The sequence below is a fragment of the Gadus macrocephalus genome, chromosome 3 (assembly GCF_031168955.1).
Source record: "Gadus macrocephalus chromosome 3, ASM3116895v1".
NCBI classification, from domain to species: Eukaryota; Metazoa; Chordata; class Actinopteri; order Gadiformes; family Gadidae; genus Gadus; species Gadus macrocephalus.
The window spans coordinates 8451378-8464637 of record NC_082384.1 but is presented as its reverse complement, the minus strand read 5'-3'; the positions used below and the strand labels follow the sequence as shown (position 1 = coordinate 8464637).

At 43.8% G+C, this 13260-nt stretch overlaps 1 protein-coding gene across 2 annotated transcripts in view; it reads left to right on the top strand.

Moving 5' to 3' along the window:
- The window catches only part of LOC132453930 (inactive rhomboid protein 2-like), a 30018-nt gene that overhangs the window by 1850 nt on the left and 14908 nt on the right, over positions 1-13260 (top strand). The window contains exons 2-5 of one of the 2 annotated variants that reach the window (XM_060047019.1): positions 1893-2026; positions 6339-6496; positions 7347-7495; positions 13050-13233. In XM_060047019.1, coding sequence (XP_059903002.1) covers positions 6350-6496; positions 7347-7495; positions 13050-13233 — 480 coding nt within the window. In that variant the 5' untranslated portion in view covers positions 1893-2026; positions 6339-6349. The remainder of the gene's footprint in view (positions 1-1892; positions 2027-6338; positions 6497-7346; positions 7496-13049; positions 13234-13260) is intronic. The other variant, XM_060047020.1, reaches the window with a different exon arrangement.

The following is a 13260-nucleotide window of genomic DNA, read 5'->3' as shown; positions in this document are numbered from 1 at the left end:
TCTCACGAGCTACACTGTTTGGCATTCTTTCCTAGTATGCCAACCCACGTTTTCCACTCACAGCTGCATACCAGAGCATTTTATTTTGGTTGCCCAGGAAGTGCTTTAAATGCTAAGTCCTCATAAAACCTTAAATGGTGTTGCATCCATTTAGATATTGTAGTTCTTTCCATTTGGCATGTTTCTGTTTGGGTACTGACTGACCCATTTCTACTTGGATTGTTTATCTTATGTTGTGTTTGCCTGTAGAGATGACATGGGCGCCACCTATCCTGGCTCATGGTGGTTTTGTACCCACATAATGCTTGGTGCAGTGTCACTGACTCACTAGACTAAATAACTACCCGGTCTTCAAACAATGACCCCACTCATCATGGCTTACTATTGGTGATCTATCGCTCATGGTCTCATAACCAATGTGTTTGAATCTAATAACATCAAGCAGTCCTAGCAACCACCGTGCACGACCAGACACGTTCATAGTAAAAAGATGGCTGACAGGCTTTGTATTTGAGCAGAGGAAGAACTAGGAGCTGTCGGATTACTATTTCCACCATGCCCTGACTTCCCACCATGCATTCAAGACGCTAAATCAAAGATGTAAGTTCCTCTGGCTTGAGCGCAGGTTAGGGATCTGTACCAAAAATACATATAAATATCTGCTAAAAATAATCTATTCTGAGAAGTAGGGTATTCTATCGTGGGAATATCCACCAAAGTCTTTATAGGTTCATCCATCTGCTTAGAAGCTTCCACAGTTCCTTCCTGTTTTTGAACTCATGGCCGTGTTTCTACACATCCAACACTTCGGTCAAGTCATTTCTTTGATGTCGAATAGTCCATTCTTTTAGTGTTGGAGTACGCCTGCATACATCAGGCCTTTGCCGCAGAATTCTCTTGCCTTGCGTATCCAGACATGCATGGAGAAAGGGGTGTGCGGGCTGGTTCTGCTATGTATTAGCATTACCCTTTAAATTAATTGGAATCTTGGGGTATTTTGCCTCAAAGGTATGTGGATGATGTCAGTCATGAAAATTTTTCCAGTTGTGCTTCTTACTTTAAAAACAGGTTTCAAACCGGTAGATGTGGGACAGCTCTTTGAAAGCATAAACATGATAAATTGAAATATGCAAGACTTCAATATTCAAACTTCCCTTAAAATGAAAGTTATTGAGGCCGATTGCTATCTATAATTCACATAAAGGCGTGGCGTTTGTGTATGGTCTCCAACTGCCTTTTAGAACACCAAAAATTAGGAAGTTGGTTAAATTGCCGCTTAGTCATGCACACTTACTGGATTGACGCATAATGATGGTAGCTGGAAAGTAACAGATACACAATGTCGTGATGAAGCTACCTGGACATTAAAAAGGCGATCCTTGTTCTAGCTGTCTCCACATTCTTGGAATGTTCGAGAACGGCCAAATTGTTTTTGAATAGTCTCCTTCATGGAACACCTGTATCCCAGCTGCACTTGACCTACCTTCCTATGAGCCGACATGGTTTCCATTGAATCCCCAATAATCGATCCATACTAATGTTAATAATTTATCAATGCACAATATATTAACGTTGATGGGTGTACTTGTTGCTGTTTCCTTAAACACTCTCTACCACTAGTATTTGCATTACAATGCTGTTCTCTATTTGCTTGTCTGAAGTGTTCATCTACAGGTTTACTTGGCACCTTCTGTACAGCTTGCCTTCTTGAATGTTAATCATTGACAACTATTGAAAACTATGTAGGGTTTTAGAAAATGTTCAATCTGCAACAATCCATCATTCAATAGATCTTTCATGCATCAATCCCACGATAAGTTATTTAGTTTTAGAGGAAATGCTCACTAAAACTGAAAAAAAAAAATCTAATCCATTATGTTCTTTTTTTTCAGGAACACCAGAGACTATTTTTGAACACAAAATGGAAAACTCTCCTGTGCGAAGGTGACACGGTTTTCCTATGGACCTTTATCTTCTGCAGCTCGACAGCACCAGCGAAGACTGCTTCTTCTGTCAGCACATAATAGTAAGAGCCTTAAGCATTTACTGACAAAAACAGATTGGGGAGGACACTGCACTGATTCATTTCAACGGGAGATAGATGGATTACAATTTAACAAGGGGAAATTTGGTCATAACAGCAGCTTACCATGGAGCTGTTATCACTATTTAAAGGTAATACAGGTTATAAAGTATGAATATAGTAAATATATTAAAAACAATTAATGTCGAGTTTAATTTTGGCAATGCAAAGGTTTCTTCATCAATTAGAATCGTACTGCAATTTGAGAGCCTGCTGTGGGGGATTGCCCATGGGTGTTAATGGGCATGTGAACGGAAGGAGAGGCTTTGAGATAGGTTACGATAGGCTCCTCCCTCACACATCCGCCCCAAGGATAGGCTTCTCCCCAACACATCTGCAACTGGGATAGGCTCCTCCACCACACATATGTCCCAGGGATAGGCTCCTCCCCTATAAATGTCCCCCTTGGATAGGCCCCTCCCCATTCATGTGCCCCTGGGATCGGCTCCAGCACCGAGTTACCCCCCCCCCCCCCCCCCCCCCCCCTCCCTCTGCCCTAACCTGACATTGAGATAACCAGGAGGATAGAAGAAGATATGATGTCCTGAAATACAGTCCCACACGACTGTTGTCAACCATATTGTCCGTACATCCGGACTCTTTGTTGTTGTTATTATTCATAGCATAAGGATCAAGATTTGGGGGATTTTTGCTGTCTCAAATGCTTCACTGGCTCTTCCCATCACTGGGAAGAGCATGCATTAAAATCCTCTGAACATTTTGCAAGCTATGGGTGGCATGGTAGAGATAATTACAACTGGGATATCTTTTGGCGGCCTTAATGGGCCTTCTTTTGGCCCGTCCACAGTCTTTTTAAAGCCATTCAAAGTGAGTCAGTGGGTTCAACATAATGGCTCTTTTTCTGCTATTATAATAATGCCTCAAACACACGCATGCACGGGTGGTGGGGTAGGTCCCTTGAGGATATCTGGCTAAACTCTGATGACACAGTGTCTGGGAGGTAAAAACATCGAAGCACTAACTCTCTCACACACCAATGGAAAAAAGTAAATAAGACGGAGAACAGTTTCCCATGTCTCATTATGAAATGACCAAATATTATGTAACGTGTTCGTAACTCTTGACTTCGTAGACTTGAGCGTGAGTCAGTGCTGTGATCTTATCAGAGTTGTGGGAGAGGATCACTGTCTTACACTGCTTCCTGGCTCAGTTAGACTTGAGCGGCGCTGCGAACTGCCCTCTAATGGCTTTTGGTTCATATATGCAGTAACATGGCTCACAGAGCCAGCTAGTGGCCTAGCACACCTTTGCTCTACTGCAGCATGGCCTGTTGGCACTTCTGCACATGTTGGCAGGCTTTTAGCTATCACAGGAATACTAGTGGCAAATAGTTTTTTGCTGTGGTGAACTAAATCAATACTGAAGTGTAATAGCTAGCCTAACAATTTACTGGTTCTTGAATTGTAGGCTACAATAGTAGTTCTGATGGAGTATACTGAATATACCATTAGATTGTACATTTGTACGTATTTATTTAGCTTTTTTATGTTTTGAATTGGAGAATTAGCCAATTTTTTATTCATAATAATGTCTGTCTGTGTATTGCTGAGAACGTTTAATGATTAGAAATGTTCATTGTGTACCAGGCAAACATGCCCTCGTGTACCCAGTCTGCATGCTGTGCTGCTGTAGAGAGTTTTACTGTTGTCTGTCAACACGGGGAGAAAATCAAGTCCCAACTGATAACACCGACGGCGGATGATAATAAAGATGGAGAGGATGATCATCTATTGTCATCCGGAGTGCAGACACCAAGTGATGATGTCAGAGATGTAATCATATCCCCCGTCAGGTAGAACAGAGTCTTGCTCTCGCTCACTCGCATGTGTTTCTTGCTGCTGTGTGGTCTGCAGGTCTGCCCACCATCTAAGCAGCACACTGTGTCCATTAGCTAAACCACTGCCTATTTCATTATCTAAGTGGTTGGGCGTGGTGTGTGCAGCAGCAGTCCCATGGGGCACTTGCCCAAGGCCTCCCTTCCTCCCCTCCCCCTCTGTTGTCCTCCACTCTGTTAGCCTCCAGCATGCTTGATGACTACCCCCCCCCCCCTCCCTGGGCTGTCTGAGAATAGTTGTACAAAAAAAATCATTTATTTTTAGTTTGATTGGGTTTTGACCTTTTGACGAATTATGAAAGCACAGGCTTCTGTCTGCTGAAGCTCAACAGTTTTTCAAAAGCCAGTCCTCTGACACAATGGTAATGTGTGTGTGCTGCGTGCGCAGAGATGTTGTACGGTAATCGTTTCTTGCCGTGGAAACGAGGCTGCGCTGGGTGTCAGATTTCCCCCCCAGCCCCCCACCCCTGCTGATATAACACAGCCTCCACTGTTGAACTGAGCTATAAACCTTCGCAAACGGCTTCCCTCCACCTGCCTGGGACCCCGCTGCAACCTAGACATGTAATGGACAGGCCCAGGCTGGTCTTCACTGGGCCCAGGGTGGTTATCACTGGGCCCAGGGTGGTTATCACTGGGCCCAGGGTGGTTATCACTGGGCCCTGGCTGTTTATCACTGGGCCTAGGCTGTTTATCACTGGGCCCAGGCTGGTTATCACTGGGCCCTGGCTGTTTATCACTGGGCCTAGGCTGTTTATCACTGGGCCCTGGCTGGTTATCACTGGGCCCTGGCTGTTTATCACTGGGCCTAGGCTGTTTATCACTGGGCCCTGGCTGTTTATCACTGGGCCCTGGCTGGTTATCACTGGGCCCTGGCTGGTTATCACTGGGCCCAGGCTGGTTATCACTGGGCCCTGGCTGGTTATCACTGGGCCCTGGCTGGTTATCACTGGGCCCAGGCTGGTCTTCACTGGGCCCAGGCTGGTCCTCACTGAGCCCCTTCCCTGGTAGAGGTGTTTCCGATTGGTATAACTAGTGGGATCCTGGCTTCGGTCTCAGAGAAAGGGATGGGCAGGAAGGACTTAAAAAGCGACCACTGTTGAGGGGGACTGTGTTGTGATTGTTCAAATGAATGCTGGCGGGGATATGTGATTCTGCTGCTATGATGAATCAAAGTACAGTCCTATTGGACGTGGAGGGGAACTAAAAGTTCAGCTATACAACAAAACCAATGTGAACGGCAGTGTCTTTGTAGGCGCTGTAGAGGGGCCTTTCTCATTCTATGTTGTCGATTCTTATTCATGTGAAACGTCATCAAGTATCAAGTTCTGTCCAACAAGCTCACATTTTTTGAAGAACGTTCAATTTAAATAAAAATTCCCGGAAGTGTTCTCGACGCGCCCATTTAACCAAGGACGCAGTTGGTAACTTGTGTAAACATAGAGGCATAGATATCCCAGCATTCAAGCTGCAGAGCAGATCAGGAAGGGACATTTCGGCGATATTTTGTATGTACACACATGCTTGCGGTTCAAGAGGATTGTGTTGTTGTTGTTTTTGTTGTTGGAGTGGTTGGACTTGAGGGGCCCAGTGCCCTGGATATGACCACAGAAGTCTGCCACGCTGTGCCTTTTTGGAGTCTTGGTTGATTATGTTATGACGTACGTTAATGCACACTTGACTTTGTACCTTAGAATAGTGATGTACTCTTGTTGGCAGGATGGAGTTAGACGGAAGGAAACTATTTATTCATGACCAGAATATAATTTTTTATCAATCAAAAAAAACCTCATGATGTTGTTGCTTATCGTTGGCCATTTTGTTACAGCTATTTTTATGAAGTACAATGATCTTATCTGTTGAATATTAGACATTCAAGGTGCTTCACGATGTTTCAATGTATTCTTTCAACACATGAAACAATTAGTCATGAGCAACAGAAACTTTATGTATGCTTTTGATTAAACTGTATTTGTGTTATTTGACCTGATATTAGTACCTATTTTAACAATGGGCAGTTGTTTTGGAAATGACCAGAAAGATGGCACCCATAAAAGTTGTCTTTGTACAGGGATTCATTGATACCAAGGCATGGGTAATCAATGTCCTGAGCTCTGAATAGTTGTGTGTGTGTGTGTGTGTGTGTGTGTGTGTGTGTGTGTGTGTGTGTGTGTGTGTGTGTGTGTGTGTGTGTGTGTGTGTGTGTGTGTGTGTGTGTGTGTGTGTGTGTGTGTGTGTGTGTGTGTGTGTGTGTGTGTGTGCACTCCATCTACAGATATCACATAAGTGTCCAATGAAATGTTCGGCTAATGTGGTCAGAAAACTAAAACGTCTTGTAACAACTTATAGCAAAAAAACAAACCATCCCACCAGGGCTCTTAACAGCTCTTCTCCTTTCAGGAACCCACGCCATGTCGTCACAGGAGGGGGAGGAGCCACCTCCATACAGCAGCCAACCAGACAGCCGTCTTAAGAGCAAGAAGCCACCCAGCCTGGTCATATCCATCCCTCCAGAAGAGGACCAGCCAGAGGTCCGTGTCGACGACGCCTATAGACAGGTAGCTTGGCCCCCTGTTGACCTTTGACCTTCTTCTTACTCGGCAGTGACAATATGAGTTCAGGGGCACAACTCACCATATGCAAAGGACAATGTAAAACAAATGGGGACACATATAGTGTGATTGTCCAGTTCTCTCAAACAATAACTGACCCCCTCTTGTTTCTATACACATGACTGTACTGGGCCCCTCTGGAATCTAGGGCAGCTGAATAGCGGTCCAGTTTGTGGGCACAAGGCCCATTAACGTCTCCATACACCACTCCCTTTATCCCAGGGAGTGACAAGGCCCTCGGCCATCTCTTACCTTGTATCGGGTCCCCGCCTGGCACCGTAATGGGCCCATAGCCTATAATAAAACTATGCCTGCTAATGGTACAGTCTCCTCAGGCCTGCGCAAGACATGCAAGCAGGGCAATAGAGTCTTCCTGTTGAATGGATACACACACCATTAGCGACCGAAGGCAATACCTGGCCAGAATTAATTGCTCATTCGTAATAAGGAAGGAAGTTAGGGAGCTTTTGCTGACATCTTAGCTGTTGCGATTCTCCTGTCTAGTTGTGGCCAGGAAAAGTATGTGCATGTGTCAGCATTCTCCCTCAATTCAGATAAGGAACGCTTTTTTTTTTGAATGCTTATGATGATAACGAGAAGAGCTTGATTATTTGTGAGGAAGTGAGACTTCCTATCCACCTTTGTCGTGACAACGCATAAATAAAGACCTTCCTGTCATGGTTCTGCAAAAGTGGTTGAACTTAGTTTCGAACGTCAAATAATTGCAACTTTAAATGATCTGTCAGGCATTTTCAAAGTTTCCCTGGTGTGAAAAATAGCTTCTGTCTTCTCCCAGCCCCTTCGACCCTCTCTGAAGAAGGATGCGAGCCAGGGGGTCAGCCCTAGAACAGGCAGTGCCAGCGGCCCTGGGGATGGGGACCTGTCTGGTCGTGAGAGGAGGCCCCCCCTCAACAGACAAACCTCCCTCTCAAAGAGCATCAGCAGGTGAGCATAGCGTGCAGCACAGCACGCAAACGCTTTGTAGATGGAGGTTAAATTCAGCTTTTCCATATTCAAGAGATTTTATTTGGTATTGATATTTGGTGTTTCCACAACGAGCCTCGTCTTGGGGGTTATCTCAGCCACGGTTGAGAAGGAATCGGGGGGGGGGGGGGGGGGGGGGAGAAGGTATTGTTGCCCGCGATTGTCTCCCGCCGGAGCCCCGCTGCCCACTGCCGCCAGGCACCACCGCCGCGAGGCACGCTGCCGCTTCCGAGGCGTTGGTGCCTCATCAGTGGGCAGCGGGGCTCCGGCGGGAGACAATCGCTTTCTCCTCCATGGCTCGTTTCTGTCTACTTCAGATTGATGTGGAAGAACCAGAGACGTCGGAGATAATATATATTATATGATATAGATATCTATGTAGGCAAGGCAACTTTATTTACATAGCACTTTTCATACACAAGGCAGACTCAAAGTGCTTCATATATAAACATTGTCATGCAATAAAATAATAGATAAGTAAAAGAAAACGTATGCAAAGAAATTAGTAAAATAGAAAGTGCAATGTATTTAAGATCAGATCAACAGTCTCTCTGGTACCCACGTCGGGACTCCAACCCGACCTAAAGGAACTTGGTACTTTCTCTGGGACTCCAACCCGGATTTTAGTACTCTATTCTAGGACTTTAACCCAGATTCTAGGACTCTAACCCAGACACACGTCGGAACTCTAACCATGAACCAAAGACCTTATTCTGGGACTCCAACCCAGACAGACGTCGGGACTCTAACCCAGACAGAACTCAGGTCTTTCTCTGGGACTCCAACCTGACCTAAAGGAACTTGGTCCTTTCTCTGGGACTCCAACCCAGATTCTAGGACTCAAACCCTTATCCTTTCTCTCTGGTATCAGATCATGTATCTTTCTGGTAAAAATAGAAATTAAAGGGAAAGTTAAAAAGGCATTTTAGTAATAAAATATAGAATAAAGGCAAAGTTCAAAAACAAGCTTTTTAGAAAGTGCAGTGTGTTTAAGATTTAGCAGAAAGCTAAAGCAAACATAAAAGTCTTCAATCTTGTTTTAAAGGTGCTCAGAGTTGGGGCAAGTCTTAAATCCTCAGGGAGTTTATTCCAGCTATTTGTTGCATAGTAACTAAATCCTGCTTTCCCATGTTTCGTGTTTACTCTTGGGATAATTAACAGATTGGTCTCAGAAGATCTTAATGTTCTAGAAGGCTTATGTAGTGGAAGCATATCAGTTAAATATTTTGGGCCTTAGCCATGTAGGGATTTATAGGTTAGCAACATGATTTTAAAATCAATTCTCTGGCCTACAGGAAGCCAATGTAACGATTTAAGAATTGGTGTAATATTTTAAAAAATGTTGGTCTTTGTTAGAACTCTAGCAGCAGCATTCTGAACAAGCTGAAGCTTCCTTAGAGTTTGTTTTGGGAGTCCTGTAAGGAGACCATTGCAGTAATCAAGCTTACTAGTGATAAAGGCATGTACAATGTATAATATATTATTTAGATATAGAGCTCCAGGACTCCCGCCAGAGCACCCGGAGTGTTCTAGAATATTTACAGAACACGGGCCAAAGGCTGTGTGCACCTCGCCATTGCGAAACATCCAATGTAAACAGACCGCATGGTACCTTGGCCAAAAGCTGCTCAGGGCCACACCCCCAGCCCCCTCCTTGACCCGCCTCTCTCCTTCTCATTTGCATTAAAGCTCCAGACACCGAAACGGTGCATTTGGTGAAAGCTCAATGTGCGACTGGCTCGTAGTGGCTGTAATTCTGCACCACGGCTGAATTTCGGGAACGCCTTCAAATACTGTGTTAGGGGCCCACTAATACCTACATTAAAGCAACCATAAAGGTGCATGCCATGGGACCTTTAAGAAAATGTTAATGGTTGGAAACAAATAAAGTGACAGCTGAATGAAAAGCGCAAAGCATTGCTAAAAAGGCAGAAATCTAAAATTAATTGAACTGAAGAATCTGAAAGGTCAAATATATTGCCCTGCACTGCTGAAAAATCTGAAAGGTCAAATGAATTGCAGTGCACCTGACTGACGCTGAATTACATTACCTGAAGAAGCAAAGTGTTGAAATACATTTTTACAAAAGCTGGAAGCTAAACTATTATAATGTCAAAGCTGAAAAATAGTAGTAGTAGTAGTAGCTGATGTAGAAGTAGTAGTAGTAGCTGAAGTAATAGTGGTACTAGCTGCACAAACGATGTGCCTTATGAAAGGTATGGTATTGATTGATGTTTGTAGAAAGAATTATAATAATCCCGCCAGTTTTTTTTTTTTTTAAACCAGCCGTAATTTAATGTACTCGCCTAATGCTCATTTTTCCAGCCTAACGTTAATAAAAGTACACCAATTCGGTGGGAAAAATCGCCCAATCTTGCAACGTTGCCTGAACTTCATAAAAAGTAATCCAATTGAGCGAGAAAAACTGCCCAATCTGGCAGCACTGCCTGCACGTCCTCATGCTCTAACCTCAGCATAAATCAATGAGACCTACTGAAAACAAGTCGACATGGAACGTAAACTGTGATTAGGGAAAAATTATAAAGGTAATCGAAATTCTGTTTTCAGATTATTGAAGATGCATGTTTGTTGATTTGTTAAACCTTTGAACGAAGGTTAACGATACAATGATGACCAAGTTACGAAGTCGGAAGTAGTAAGTGTCAGAGATTGACTTCCATTGTAAAAAATAGTATTTTAAAAGTAGAACATTTTAAAAAATATAAAAGTGTTTATTAAAACCTTGGTCAAGGCTGTGATAGCCTGTGGGAAAAAACTTCTCCTCAGCCTCTCGTTGATTTGTTACAGTGCAGGTGCTTGCCTGATCAAAGCCACACCAACAGTTCATTGTCTCGGTTGTGGTTGTGCTTTACTTTCCTACTAGCTCTGCTTCCACACCTCCTCTTGTGTACGCACTGCAGGGTGGGGAGCGGTACCCGTAGGGCTTTGTGCTGCAGCAAAGGACATAACAGAACTTCCTGTTAGAATTTCTTTAGATGTCCAGGCGGATACCGCTATCTTGCCTTGGCTGTCACGATGTCATTGTGTGTAGACTCTTTCCTTGGTTGTATGCACACCAAGGTACTTAAAGCTGCTCACCGTCTCCCCTGAAGCCCTGCCAATTTCCAGCGTGGTGTAAGAACTCTGACGCATCCTGGCACAGGCCACAATCAGGTCCTTGGTTTTGCTGGCGTTAAGGGAGAGGTTGCTGACTCGATGCCACTGTGTCAAGCCCGCCTCCCCCTTCAAATGGTCGCCTCGTCTTCATTACCCAACACACCGAAGCCTCTGAGACCTCTCTCTAAGATGGTCTTAGGTGGTTATAAACTCCACCCCTGTTCTTAAACTCCACCCACCATGGCTGAATTACTACTTTGAGCCTAAAGACAGACGGGTTCATGACACCAACCATCCAAAGATATCCCAAGATACTACTTTACCTGCAGCCCTAACACACTTGCACTGTAAACCGGACATTCTCCTGATTATAGCCGGAGTGTGTGATAAAAAATTACCGAATCTGACACAAGTTGGGCGTGTTGGTGACCTCTTGCGAATGTTTGGATCCAGCGACACTGCGTGTAGCAGTGTCGTACACTTTCTCTTCTCACCTGTATTTTGTTATCCAACTTCTTTCTACTTTCCAATCCTCTGTTGATATTGCGGATACGTCTAAATAAATGCAGTATTGATTTCAGTGAGTCCCTCCCTTAATGTAGGTATTTTAGTTCTTTGTCATGGATTGATTGTGGAAAAGGGTTAAAATAGTGTGTATGTATTAGGGATGGGCATAATTAATCGATGCTCGATAATTGATCGTTAAGAAATGCGTCGACCAATTTATATTGTTATCGATTAAAAGGACGTTGTGTTGCATACTGTGAGTCTTGAAGCATTTAATTTAATATAACCCTGCCGACTGGTGGAAAGTGAATGGAAGAAGGTTCCCCAGGCTGTCAAAGTTAGCGCGACAATACCTCTGCATCCCCGCAACTTCGGTCCCGTCAGAGCGGGTGTTTTCTGCTGCTGGACTGACAGTTACAAGGCTGCGTTCGCGTCTGACCCCCGAGCATGTTAACATGCTTATATTCCTAAACAAAAATATGTAGGCTGGAGTTACTGTATGCTATGGACGACAGTCACCACCGTATGTGAGTCGCTCTTTTCTTTCTTAATGTGTTGACTCTCGCTCCGCTTGGTGCCTCTTGGAGTCGTTACATTTTGCCCAAACTGTGATATTTTAGCAACAAGTCCAGCCTTATATATGTTCAATAAGGTATTGCTTTTAGATAGACTAGTTCATGCAATTGTTTGTAAATGGGTGGCTCATATTTTTGTTGCGAGCCTTTTCCGCGCGCCGGCTGCAGGCATTATATGTCGGCCTTTCCCCCCCCTTTTTTTTCATAACAGTTATACAGTTTAATGCCCACTTTTAGCCTACTGCCTTTGTTTGATTATTGTTGTCCGATAAGTTCGCTACTTATTGTAATTAGAATAGGCTACAGATTTAGTCTTGTTGAATCGTTTCCAAACCTTTAAGAGCGCCTGTAGGCGCATTGTTCGGACTTTACGAGCGGCGCATAGGCCTATAACCTATAATGCCTGTATTTATTATTTTAAAACTGTTAAACAGTTGTAGGTCTTCAAGTTAACTGTATTGTATTAATTTTGGCCCATACATTATTGTTGGAATAAAGATTTCATTGATAAAAACATTAGAAAAAAACATAGAAAAAAGTTAATGATTAATCGATAATTGATCGATAACTCTAGCGATGCTCGATCAAGAAAATTTCTTCAACTGCCCATCCCTAAGTATGTATATATATATATATATATATATATATATATATATATATATATAAAAAAAAGCAATATAGGCCAACATATTTGATGTAGGGATACGTGATCCGTACTTTCTATATGTAAGCCTCTATAACTATTTATATTGTTTACATGGACATGAGTGTGATACATGGTGTGCCTGCCTGGGGAGTTCTCCTGCATCATCGTGACACTACATTTTAACTATGAAGAACACCTCTATGAACGTCTAAATTGCCGTTGTATTTTGTAGATCAGTTGGACAATCAAATGCCAATTTCTTTGCTTCTTAAACTCAGTACATCGTTGAAGAGAGACCATTGTTTGAGGTACTCGAGAACAAGAAAGCACAGCCGTTAAACATAACTACAAGCGGATGAGGGCTTATTCATCTGCTAGCAGGTAGGCTGGGGAGTAAGTAAGGAGAGATAAGGTGAACTTAATTGTTTGAGTCCATTTATTAGGTTTTGCATTAGGCAATGTGTACTGATGAGTTTTAGGCTCTCGGGAACAGGTTCAAAGCAGTTTAATAATTGGACCCCTGCTATACAGGCTGTCAACGCACTGCCGCCACAAGCAAGAGTTTTGGTGTGTTCATTAAATGATCGTAGAACCGGCTGTAATGTCATCATTTAATTAATGTTCCAATTCTCACTCTTCCATCACTCTCTCTCTCCGTGTCTGTGCACAGGGGCACGGCCCAGTGGTTCGGCGTGGGCGACGACTGTGAGACGAAGCAGCAGACGTGGCACAGGAAGAGCATGCGGCACTGCAGCCAGCGCTACGGCAAGCTGAAGGCCCAGTACCGGGAGCCGGACCACGCGGCCAGCATGGACCAGGGCCTGGACTCCCCCCAGACACACAAGATGCCAAAGGTCCGCTCTGTTCCCTCCTTGCACCTC